General features: G+C 42.4%; 1 protein-coding gene across 2 annotated transcripts in view; it reads left to right on the plus strand.

The window, feature by feature from the left end:
* Positions 1-3,296: 3,296 nt before the first annotated feature.
* Positions 3,297-12,971, plus strand: part of BMPER (BMP binding endothelial regulator) — a 145,065-nt gene continuing 135,390 nt past the window's right edge. Inside the window, exons 1-2 of one of the 2 annotated variants that reach the window (XM_079302622.1) lie at positions 3,297-3,955; positions 4,769-4,854. In XM_079302622.1, coding sequence (XP_079158748.1) covers positions 3,559-3,955; positions 4,769-4,854 — 483 coding nt within the window. In that variant the 5' untranslated portion in view covers positions 3,297-3,558. The remainder of the gene's footprint in view (positions 3,956-4,768; positions 4,855-12,971) is intronic. The other variant, XM_079302621.1, reaches the window with a different exon arrangement.

Here is a 12,971-nt window from a genome sequence, read left to right on the forward strand (position 1 = left end):
AAAAAATGACTTCCCAAAAGAAAGAAAAAAAAAAAGAAGAAAGAAAAGGGAAATACATGCTAATTCTAATGACTCGTTGTTGCCTTCTGCCACTTCTGGAAGAATTCTCTAGCCCATGAAGGGCCTTCTAGTGATTTTGACTCTCCAGTAAAAATCATTAAGAGAAATGTGAATGTGATCACTGTCTTCTTCCCTGTTGCTGTTGTTAACCATAAAGCTTTGTTTTTCTTTTAGGGTGGATGCTGTGTGGCCATGTAATGTACGGCATTATTTCATGGCTGACAACTGGGAAAGCATCTCTGGAGAAGGAGCTGCTACACACATGGTAATTGCAAACAGCTACTGCTCCATCAACTGGAAGAGCCAGAGGCCGACCATTAAATAGAACTAATGAATGTATCCTTTCAATAACAACTGATACCATGTAATGCTTATACAAAAGAGGTAAGTGATTTGATGACATGACTTCTGTTTTAACTGCTGGCATACCACAAAATCTCTGTATGTATCTGATAGCACGACAACGTTTTTCAGTGTGACCCTCTGATTTTGCTAAAATGAATACAGCTTTGAATGTTGCTTGGAAAAATAAGTACCTCTTCAAAAAGGGATGCAAAAGGAAAAAAAATAACCAACCCACCTTGAAACTTAATATAACATTACAATGAAAAAGGATGCCAATCCCTGATAAAGCAGGCTTGGGAGAGTGGGTAAGGGAGAGATAAAAAGCCAACAAGGGAGAGATAAAAAGCCAAAAAGACAAACCTGTGGCACTGAATGGGTGAAACTAAGGTGGGGGAGGATTAAGATGGTATATTTCCCTCCCAGGCCAGATTTTACTTCATGGGAGATTTAAATGAGTGATCTTCCGCTGTGATATGTCATCATTATCAATATCAAGGATGCAACAAAGGTTGCTGCTGAGGATGAGCGTCTCTCTCATCTCCCCTCTTCCCTGATGACAGCATGATGGGGAACCAGGGAGACTCAGAGGCAACACCAGTCCTCAGCAGGCTCTTCCACTGGACAGCAATAGGCATTGAAGTGTGGAGTGGGGAGACCTAAAGTCCCTTTTCAAGGGGTGCTTCAAGCAAGGAAGATGGGCAGATTCCTCACCTCAGCACTGCTGCTGCCACAGAAGTTGCACAGATGGAGTGAGCTCACCCCATGGACAATGTTTTCATGCTGCACATGTTCAGAGGTAAATTTCAGGCCTAATTTGTGTGATGAAGGTGCTTTAATGATGATTTCTTTCCATGGGAAAAGGAAAATCCCATCCCAAATTTGTACATATTGTTTGGTGACTGCCCTGCCTTAGTCTGATTTCATGAAGCATTTAAGTGAATGAATTATGGCAGGAATTGAGTGTGATACTCAGTTTGTTGTCACCTCTTGTCTTCATTTAGTAAAGAACATTCCTCTTTGTATTTTCCAGACTATTTTAGCATGTTTCCTGCTGTTACTTGGATGCCTGGATTGTTATTTGATGCCCTCAATTTGATTTGTATGTTTCTCACACTGGGTGATGTTAATATTTAATGAATTTTAGACCAGCACAAAGAGAAGATTCGCTGCATTTGATAATACAAGTACCCTCCTGTGGTAGTTGTCACTTAAGAAATTATTAGGGTAGATTTATTTTACCTATGGCTGTTGCTTTAGAAAGGCTGTGGCTGCACTTTAATTAGAAAAGGGAAATGTAACCAGTGATTACAGATAGAGAAGGAAGAAAAAGCCAGTTTAGCAGAAGATTCAGTACATCTTTCCATAGGAAAACATTTAGATGTGTGAAAATCTATTCTGGAGTAGTGCATAATTATATGTATCTCTACAGGCTTATCTTTGTTTAAAATGCATGGAAATGTGAAAATGACATTTCCGAGGAAAAAAAATATTTCTAGGTAACATGCATTGTATTTCTATACTGAGTTTATCATGCATTCTGCACAGCATGAAGAAAGTTTTGGATCTCATTTGTTTAGGAAATATAAAACCCTTATAATCGCATCTAAATTATTTTATGTTCCTTTGCAGCTTTAACCTGTATACAGATTGAGGTTGGAAGAAAAAAGTAGATTTCTTTTCCTCAGGGAGAGGGATTTTGATAGTGATGTCCAGAAGGTGATTGGTATCAGTTTTCTCTATTCCCTCCCATAGGTGCAATTTCAGCTGTTTTAGGATTTTGCTTTCTGCCCTGAAGGTAGGTGACAAGTTGTGTTGGAAGTGGGGTGTACATATCTTGCTTTTTAGAACAAAGGTGTAGACTTTCAGAGGTCTTTGGGTTTTACTTGCAAAATGAACTTGCAAATCAAATTGTCTTGCCTCTTGCTGGGAAGTAAAATGTATTTGAAGCAGTCCTGTATGCACCAGCCTGCCATGCACCTGATTTGCCACTACTTGTAAGCATTTTGCAAAACACAGCTCACATGCAGCCCCCAAAGAAATAAAATAAGAACGTGGAGAAATATGAAAGCATTTTTCAGCTTGTTGTCAGACCAGTTTATTTCAGAGTGTTCATTACCCCGTACGAAACACCACAGTTTGAAAGAAATCGATTTGTAGAACAGGGTCTGGAAGATTTGTCACAGATGAGTCTCCAGCCACACGCCACGAGTGTCATCCCATCTAGACCCCGCGCCTACTTGTGAGCACAAAAGCTGGGTGTCGATGATGACTACCGCTAACATCGCCTACATTTACACCTGAGCAAAGCGTGGACCTGCAAATGGCAAGTGTTAAGGAGGAGCTGAAAAGGCTGCACCGGGAAGCGACGGGCCGAGGGGACCCGCTCGGCGGGCCGGGCTCGGAGAGCGACAGCGCGGCCCCGGGAGCTGCCCCCCGGCCGAGCCCAGACTATGCCGAGCCCCGGGCGCCCCTAGGGAGAAAGGCAGCCCCGGAGCCGGGCGCGGAGGGCCGGAGGGAGCCCCTTCAGTGGGCAGCGGCCGCGGGGAGCAGCCGGCTCCTATTCCTGCTCCGGCTGCGGGTCCGGAGGGAGAGGGAGGCGAGGGGAACTCGGCAGCCCCGGCCGGGCGGGCGGGCAGCCGGGTAGCGAAGCCCCTCCGTGGAGTTCCCGGCGGACAGCCTCCGATCCCTCGCTCCCTCCCTTCTTTCCCTCCTTCCCTCTCGCCGCTCGTTGGCGGCTGGCAAAACCTGCCCGCAGCGCGAAAGGCGCTGACACAAGCCGGGGACGAGCCCGCCTAAGGCAGCCGGCGCCGCCGCGCTCTGCTCAGGTATCCCGGGCCTGTCCGAGGATCCGCGTTTCCTCCCCTGCTACTTCTCTTCTACCTTTTCCTCCTCTTCTTTCCTCCTTTTCTCCTCGATCTTCTCCCTCCCCCGGCCCCTCCCGCCGAGCGGCCGCGGGCGCAGCCCCCCGACGCCGCTGCCGGGCCGGGAGGTGCTCAGCGAGGCCAGGGAGGGAGTGGCCGGGCATCTCCCGGCAGGGAAACGGGGTCTGGGGCTGGCAGTCTGTCTGTGCGTGTGTGCGCCGGAGGGGAGGGAGGCATGGGGGCCGGGGGTTGCCGGAGGAGGGACTATGGGGAGAGGAAGGTATAAGAAGGGATGCGGACAAGGGAGGGGGGTGATGGAAAGAGGGGGTGCTGGGCCGAGGGGCAGGCGCTGACAGCTGCTTTCCCCGCACCCACAGTCCCCTGGTGCCGCCGTGGGGTGGGACTCCCCGGCGGGCCGCGGTCTCCTATTGTGCTCCCCACCCCCCCGCCGCTGCCCGGCGCCGGGGGTCGGTGCTGGGGAGGGCGTGCCGGGGGTGGGCGGGCTCCGCCACCCGACGGCGCGTCCCGGACGCTGACCCACAGCCGGCGGGTGGGCAGCGGCACCCCCGGGACGATGCCGCCGCTCGGCGGGGGCTGGCCGGCGGCCCCGCGCCTCTCCCCGGCCTCCGCTGCCGTCCTGCTGGGCGTCCTGTGCTTGCCCGGGGCGCCGGCCTCCTCCCTGCTCACAGGTACGGCGGGTCGCGGGCTGCTCGGGGCCCACCTGCGCGGGTGCATTGCGCGGGAAGGGCGGTCCGAGGTGTTACCGCGTGGTTCGGGGCAGGTGAGCGCAGTAATCTTGCCTCTCTCCTCCAAAACAGGTTTTCTTGTTCTTTTGCTCCCCGTCCTCATTCTCAGTGTTTCCCCTCGAGGGTTTTATTTTCCTGAGATCTGGGGCATGGAGGGAAATGCAGAATCGAATTCTAGTGCAAGGAAGGAGCCATTATTAGACTTTGAGGAGTGATTCCAGCATGACAGAATACCGGCGAATCAGCACTAGCGCCGTAAAGGGCTTCTTAATTTGATTCTATTTGACAGTCAGCCTGCTAATTTTTGACTCAATTGCCAAGTGATTGCTTTTAAAAGGATGCTTGGTTTAGGGCTTTTGCTGGTCCAAGTCCTCAAAGTGAAATGGACAGCTTTCTGCTGATTTCGGTGAGCTCTGGATCTATCCTTATAAATGTATCCTGCTTTGCATGGAGTGCTCGTTATTCTCCACACGTCATCTGAGAGAAGAAAAAACGTCCTTCTTTGCTATAACTGGGCACAAAGAAAGTCTAGGTTTGTGCTGCAATAAAAGGCCACTCATTTCCCTGTTTTCTTTAGAATCTTGCAGAAACGCTAAACATACTTGACTGATTAAATTGGGCAAATTAAGGCAGGGTTTAAAATCTAGGGCTAGGAATAGAGCAAGGGTTAAACGTGAGAGTGATGAGGATAGTTTTCAAAAGTGTCAGGGTGAAATGAAATATGCTAGTATTTTAAAAATTTTATTTCTATTTCAGGATCAGTTGCAAAATGTGAAAATGAAGGGGAAATTCTGCAGATACCTTTTATCACAGACAACCCTTGTATAATGTGCATTTGCCTGGTAAGTGAGTATTTCAGCTAGTAAGAACATTCAGACATACTAAATGTAACTGCACAGAGTGGGGAATGTTTCACATAATCAAATCTTGGGTGACTGTTGCCTTTATGTAACACAAGGTTATCTCAGAGCTGAGTTAATGGAAAGTAACCCAATACATGATCTGGCAATCATTTCTTTGACTTTAAAGCCCGGACACAAAGCTGTACATGACTTTATTTCAGGACATAGTGAAACCATGTTTACCATGTGAATTTGTGGGAAGAACTTCCACAGAGTTGGGGGTGCACCCAGAAGTCTTTGCTTGTAGCTCAGCAAAAAGAAGGAAAGGTAAGTTGTGGAAAAGGTGCTGCTTTGGGCTCCCATGTGCTCCATGTCTCAATCCCAGTCAGTGAGGAACTCCACAAGGGTGCAAGGTGAAGGCAGTGGTTCTATGAGCTGTAATAACATGACCGTGAAAGCGTAAGTGATGCTTTCATCAGACTGCTTTGCCTGCTGTGCTGAGAATTCAGGGGTTAATAGTGTTGCTAGCTGATACACATTTTGGGGGGAAACATTCTGCTTCCTTGTTGTTCTGTTTAAAAGTTAAGCATTTTTGGGAGCAGTTCAGTTGGACAAGCCAAGGCTTAGGAGTTATTGTAAAACAGTCATTCTAAATAAAACTTCCTATGATAGTTTAAAATAAAAGCCATAAACCTTAATTTTCTGTTGAGTGCAAAGAAAAGTACAGGCTAAAAAGCCCTATGTTTTACATTTTGGAATTTACAGAGTAGCTGTAAATGTGTTCTACTTTAGGATTGAAATATCAACACACCCTGTCCCCCTAATATTATTGCTATTATTATTGTAAGTCCATTAAAAACATAGAGAATTGTTTCTGGCTGCATTTTAGAAGGCAATTTTGGCACCTGTAGGACCAAGATTATCTTGAGCCCCTTGAGGTTGATATCTGTCACTGTGCTGGGTTCAGTAGATTTTAAGTGAGATTTACTGATAACCTTTCAGATAATATTGATAAAGAATATATTATTGATTTCTTCTGAGCAGAGTCAGATAGGGAAAAGAGGAGCATTGGATATGGCAAGTAAAGAAATCAAAGGGAAAACAAAAAGACAGACAAAGCTGTGTTTTATCATGGATCACCTTCCCAAATATGTCTGCCACCACTTTTGCTAATGGGAGCTGGTGCTAACCAGCGAGGAAGCAATTTATCTGTGAAAGAGCAGAAGTTCAGTCTTGGGCATCAGGGCAATAATGCATGAAGGTAAAACACTTGCATTTATAGATCACTTCAGACCTTGGCTTTATTAAATCAATGAGCACCCTTTTAGTGTGCAAGCACAAAGAACTGCAAAAAGTAATGGATGTAAGAACCCTAAATCCCTGTGGTTTGCAGGGCTTACTTTAGTAAAATGGCAGCTGAGGGCATTTGGATCCCATCTGTGCCAGGAGAACACTATGTTTTATTAAGCATACAGATGCCTGGTGAGTTACTGCAGTTACCTGCCCTAGCTACACTGCTTTATTTCTGTTGAAGGATAAATGCGATCTCCCTTTCTTTAGTTGGAAGCTGAGAGACTTAGTAGAGGAGAAGGAAACCAATCTGGAGATACTATGCAATGTCCAAAGCATTGGCTTATTGGACTGCCCATTTCTGAAATCTTTGTTCAGGCCTGCCACAAGGGAAAAGATCAATTTTGAGAAGTCTGGGGAGAGACAAAATGAAAGAAACAATGGGGTGATTTGTGACTAGGAGGGAAGAGAAAACCAGATTGCTTACATTCAGCTAGAAATAATGATTGTTTAATAACAATTCAGTGAGGAACTGTCTGGAAGAGTGATCATACTCTTCAAGGGAAAACCTGATGGATGTTCATACTGTAAGAAGTGAGCAATTAAAAGGAGTGCTTGATCAGCTGTTAAAGAAAGGAAGCAATTGCTATTTAAGAGAGGGTAGAAAATTCAACATAGGGAACCTATATTCAAAACACCAGTAAAGTGAGTCACTGAAATTGCAGATTGGATTATGGCATATATTCCTTAGTGGTGATGCATTTCTGTGACCACAGGCTGCCATAAATAACAACACAAGTTGTGGAAATCTGAACAGATCTGGGATGAAGAAGAATATCTAAATAACTTGGGATATCTCATGTCTGGCAGTGTCCCAAGCCAGGGATAGGGGTCCTGAACACCCAGATCTAGTGGGTGGCCTAGCTGTCCATGGTGAGGGGTTTGGAACTAAATGTTCTCTGGGATCCCTCTAAACCAAACCATTCTATGGTTCTATTAACTCCCTTCCAGGACTTTCCCCATCCTACAAATTAGATGACACAGAACTGAAATGCAGGAGCTGTATCATCAAGTGTTTGACAGAACTTTGCAGGCTGTCCTGTGGAGCATGTGGATGCATCCTAGCAAGAGGGAATGAGAGGCAGCATAAGCAAAATGATCTCTGGGTTTCTCTCAACAGGCTAAATCATTTTGGAGAATAAAGCAACAGATAGTGCTTTAGGAACAAATGTGATAGACATTGAAAGCTGATGGATTATGAGTAAGTTGCAATAATGAAATGAAGACTGCAAAGAGCAATTACAAAATCAATTCTTTTTACACCACTGGGAAGTCTTGGCAGGAAGACCAAAACCAAAAGTTGTCTTTTCTCATTGATTAGCAGAGACAGGGTGGGCTGATCTTCATGGTAGGAACATGAGTAGAAGCAATGCAAATAGAGCATGGACTGCTGTCTGTAGACACTGCTTTGGTGGAAGCTTCTAGCTTTTGTTTTAGAATTTTAACTCAAACCCTTGAACCTTGAATACAAGAGAGGTGTTAGTGGGGATGTCCTAGAAATAGACAAGTCTAGCTATCAAACCATATTTGCTCATTCTTGAGCACTTGTTCTAACATGTGGAAAGAGAAGTTGAGGTGATACAGGAGTTCACATCAAGGGTCATGAGCTGAAGGTTTCATATATGGTATATGATAAGCCATTCACTTCTAAACTATTGGTAATGCTTTCTAATAAAAAGGCACTGTACCCATAGTGAAATAACTCTGCTTTGGATGTCCCTGCTTGTCAAAATGAAATGTGTTGGAGTGCATGAACAGCTCTGATGCTTGCCATTAGTAAAAGGAAACAGATCAGAGTAACGGTCTGTAGGTGTGTGTACATAAACACTGTAATGCTCTGCATGCAAGAACTGCCAGCTAAATAAGCCTCTATGGGTAAAATCTCAATTTCCCAAATTCATAATTTATATGTCTCTACTGAATGGTCTTAATAATGCCATAAAAATTGTCATTTTTTATATCTCTAAGACAAGAATTTCAATGTGAGCTTTTACAATTACCACACTTCAGCAATGGCGCAAACATGAATGAAATTGATCTCCAAAGAACTTGTCATTAATTACAGCTGACTGCAACAAATGGCCATTTTGTTTTTGTCCTTTTAGAGAAAAACATCAAAGTCAAAGAACAGAATGTGGTTTATCCACAAGGAATTTCTTGTAGGACTGATGAAAGCTCAGGTCTCCTAACTCCTGGTCTAATGAGTCGACTACAAAGACATCACTTTTTATTTCAGGCATTTCCACTTTACAAGTGGATGTGGGTGACACAGTCACAATGTGAACACACTTATTTTCTTTTCTGTCTCTCTGACAACAGGCAGGCTGCACAGATGCCAAATTTTTGGTGTGTCTGCTCTCCTGAGCTGCTTCTGAGGCGTGGATGGGCAAAAGACAAATTAAAACTATGTTCATGATGCAGAGGTTTGGGGAAGTATGCTTTATGACTTGCTATTGCTATCTGCACTCTGTTAGAGCCAGAGTGCTCTGGTGTTCTGCCCATTTCCACTCAGAATGTCTCGTGGCTCTGCATCTCCTCAGAGGAGATGAACTGCCTCTGGAAATATAACATCATACCTTATTTTCCATAGGATTTTGAGATACTGGAAAAGGGCAAAGAAGGCTGAAGGCAACTGAAAGCACCTGCTTTCAAATGCATTCACATTATATGTCATTAAACACAGATAGGAAAAAGTACTTAGAGCTGATGGGTAAAAGAGATACACAGAAGTTGCACTGGAAAATTGTTTTGCTGATTGTGCCATGGCTGAGCATCCCATTGCAACTGTGTTTATAGCTAAAGACTTTTCTGTTGAAAGGATGGGAAATGCTCCCAGCTCCAGCAAGTTCTGTATCAGATTGTGTATCCTTTCTGTATCTGAAAGGAAATACTGGATGTGATGGGCAGTAAGTTAACCAACCCTATGAAGAAAAATTGTCAAACAAAGGGAAACTATTATTTCAGATAATGGTATGGCCCCTGACAGTACAAAAAAAGTTAGAGAACATATGATTATGACATTATGTCATGCTTAATGGTAAACAGTAAAAATGTCTTGAGACTTCTTGGCTTCTGAAATCAAAGTAGTGAAACTGTGGGTTATGAAGATGAGTGAAAAAAAAAATCTGTGTTTTAGGGAACTAGTCTGAATTGGTAATGATGATTATAGGCAAAAATACATAATCTTGATGGTATTCATAATGGACTTATATTGATTCACTTTGAGCAATTGATTCCAGTTATTAAATGCTTTAAGCCTGCAAGCGATTATAGCTCCACTACCTAATGCAAAAATTATCTTCTAAAATTAACCTCCCAAAACTGCTGTTTTTTTTTTTTTTTTTTTTTAATGATTTTAATCAAAGTGCATAGGAGCACTTTGCACATCTTGTGCAGTTTAAGGAGTCCAAACATTATATTGTGTTGTGTATCACAATTTCAGATCTTTCTTTTATATGTGAAAGTTTTGGGCTGAAGGTAGTGGAGGCACAAGTCAATTACTGTTAGTAGAACCAAACAGGACTTCATAAATATGAAAGCCTAGAATATTTAGGTAAGTTTGGGACGTTTTGTATATTGAGGATTTTGAAATGTTAGGGGAAAAATGCTATTAACAGACTATTAAGAGAATTTTTGATTAGATTTCTTTTATTTGAGTTTCAGCGTTTAAAACAGGCATGGACTATTTAAGTTTAGCTCTGGTACAAGTACAGTAAATGATCAAATTCAGCAGAGTTTTTGTTGGTACAGCTTTTTGGCTGGAAGGTATCTAACACTCAAAATAGAAGTAGACTCACAACTGATATTATGGCATTTGCTTTCAAGAAATATGTGCTTCAACACACACGTGGAAAAGACATAAAAATGCTGCAGTCAGTTGGAAATAGGTGAAATGAGAACCTATGCATAATTATAGGGTGAGAATGTAAAAAGACCACAGAATTAACATAGCCTGAGTTAAAATTCTGAGTGCTGAGTTTTTTGAAGGTGAGATGAGCTCAGCAGTGACAACAATGACAAGCTGTGATGCCAGTGGTGGTGTGGAGAGCCATGTCATTTCATGCTCATTTGTCATCATCTCCATGGACCTTGAATACCTTGCCAGAAGCAAGCAGGGATCCAAGAATAATGTATCCATTGGCCAATGGTGTATGTAGTTTCAAAAGGAACATACTAAAAATGCCAGCTGAAAGGGACAGGGTAGAAATGAGGAACTGCAAGGAAATAGATAAGTGTACCTCAGCTAATATTGTCCTTGACATTGCAAGGGCTTTTAGAATTTTTTTGAAGAGAATGACTGATTTGAGTTTTTGTATGGTTTTTGTGGGGAGAAAAATATTTTATTATCATTTTTTTTTCCCCCAACAGAGTTTAGAACAAAGTGAGTTGTGTCAAGAAATAGCTGATAAAAGCCAGTAGTGATCTTGACAAACCACATCTAAACCAGAACCATTTCGCCCACCTTTTCTCCTCCCCACTTCCCTCATGCTTGTGCCTCAAATTTGCCAATTGCACTTTAGGAGTGGTTATCATATGTCTCAACATTTTATCACCTAAATCCAGACCAGAAGGGAATAAATGTGAGCCAGAAAGAATAACCAAGTGTTGGAAATCTGAGAAAAGTTTGGAGACAGGAGCTCAGGAAATTAGAAATCAGAGCTTCAATTGCCATAAGTTTTATTCATTGTGAAACATCATTCTGTAGTTTAAATTTTTACTTCTAAATCCAAATGAGCAGCATAGAATTTAACCCTTGCTTATAAAAATTTATGTTAAATTTGTCATTATAAGTCTTAGTGTTCTACCTAGCTTGAACTAATAAATTGGTGAAACCAAGTGCAAGCAAACAAAAAAATGAAAGAAATAATTCCAACATTTGTTCCCCCCTGCACACTTGCATCCCCAGCCAAAAAGAAGCCTAGTCCTAAAAACCATGTCCTCATTGCAGACTAAAGCAAAACACCTACTAGATGTGTGGGGGCTCTTTACCTATAGCATAGCTGATTTCTGAGGCACAGTGCACAAGTTAAAAGCATGTAGCTAGCCTGAGAGCAAGTGTTTGACACATGTTTCAGTGAAGATGGCAGTGCTTTAGTACATGAGGATTCAATTGTTGCTTCAAGGTATAATGTGGCCCAGATGACTTTTAGTGGAGTAGTGCATATTAAAAACCAAACAAAAAAATCATCAAACAATTCTTTCATACCTATTTTATTTAATTTCAATAGTTTACATATATCAGCTACAGAGTCTACCAAGACTGCATCTTCTTTCAATTTAAATATTCTTGATCTTTATTACAGTATAATACAATCAGCTTTCTCTTCACTCTCAGAAATAATAAACAGAGACAAAAACGCCTGTGATACAGTAGCATACTGATAGTTTTCACCCCCATATTACTCCAAAAGGGAATGCTTTTTTGATCGGTGAATGAAGGGTTCCTGAAATGCAAACATGCTTCAACATGATGAAAGTTTTATTAGTTTTTTCTCCCAATTACAGATGTATATGCCAGCTCTTAAATGAAGAAAACCTAACTCCCCCCACCCCAAAAAACAAATCCTGAAAACAAAAACCAGACATAACACCATGTCTGGTGCAGCAGGGTGTTCCCACGTGTGCTTTGTCACAAAAACTAAAGAAATGTATGTATGAATATGTATATATGAAGGAGGTTTTGCAAGAGAGGACTTGGATCAAGACTCAGAGGTGAATTGGGGTTGCTTTGGTAGGCTCTTCTGGAGGATGATGTAGGTTCAGCTGTACTTGTTAATAATTCATGTAAAACACCTGTGAAACAAGACTTCCACCTGCCTGACAGATTATCTGTGGTAGATGATGCTTACCCTGGCTTGATCCTTAAAGTTCCCATCAGCAGTTTTGAGGAATGTTCAAGTTCAGAGTATGCTCACCTGGTCAAATAGTACCACATGCAACATCTCATCTGATTTCCTCCTCTGGGGAATGAGCATTGATTGTACAGCATTGTTTGTTGTGTCTGTGCCATTCATAGACCTATTCATGATGACATTCTGCACTTCATATCCAAGAGCTGCCTCAGTCTGTGGCACATCCCTGCACAGGTATGTTGGCCTTCAGATCACTCTGCTTTGTCAATTATTTTGGGGACAATTATTTTGGGGATATGTCCATAGTCATGTGTAACAGCTTATGATGAAGCCTTTCTGGAAATCAGCATGCTGGAAGAGGCTATTTCATGTTTTTCTTAGATCACATGGGATAGTGAAGAGTTCACTACTAGCACATTTCTAACATATAGCTGCGCTGAGCATATACACATATCCACACAGTGCTGAAGTGATTACAGGTTGGCAAAACCCTCCTGGAAGAGAGCAGGTGATATGTCACTGTAACAGTGATGAAGATCCAATCCATCCTGTATGAAAAGGAGATTCTCTTTGGTGTAATTAAAGGATCAGATAGCTCAAATACAAAAGAATATATATAAATTATGCATGGAAAAGTGTGAAGGGCACAAAAATGCTGTAAACTAAATGGAAAAATGCAATATAACTTTCAAATTTCATTGGAATGCATCTACAATAAGCACAAAATGGATCAGTCTAAGGTAACACATATTTTTATTGCCAATAAGAAAACATTATTAAAGAGCTGGTCCAATATCAAAATGACATTTTAAAAGCATACAGTACCTGTATATAGTTTTTATTAGCTTTCAGGTTTCTTCCATTGGGTTGTTCATGGTCCTTTTAAGAATTATGGTTCTGTAAGTGAATGGCTCA

Source organism: Erithacus rubecula (assembly GCF_903797595.1).
Source record: "Erithacus rubecula genome assembly, chromosome: 3".
Classification (NCBI taxonomy): Eukaryota; Metazoa; Chordata; class Aves; order Passeriformes; family Muscicapidae; genus Erithacus; species Erithacus rubecula.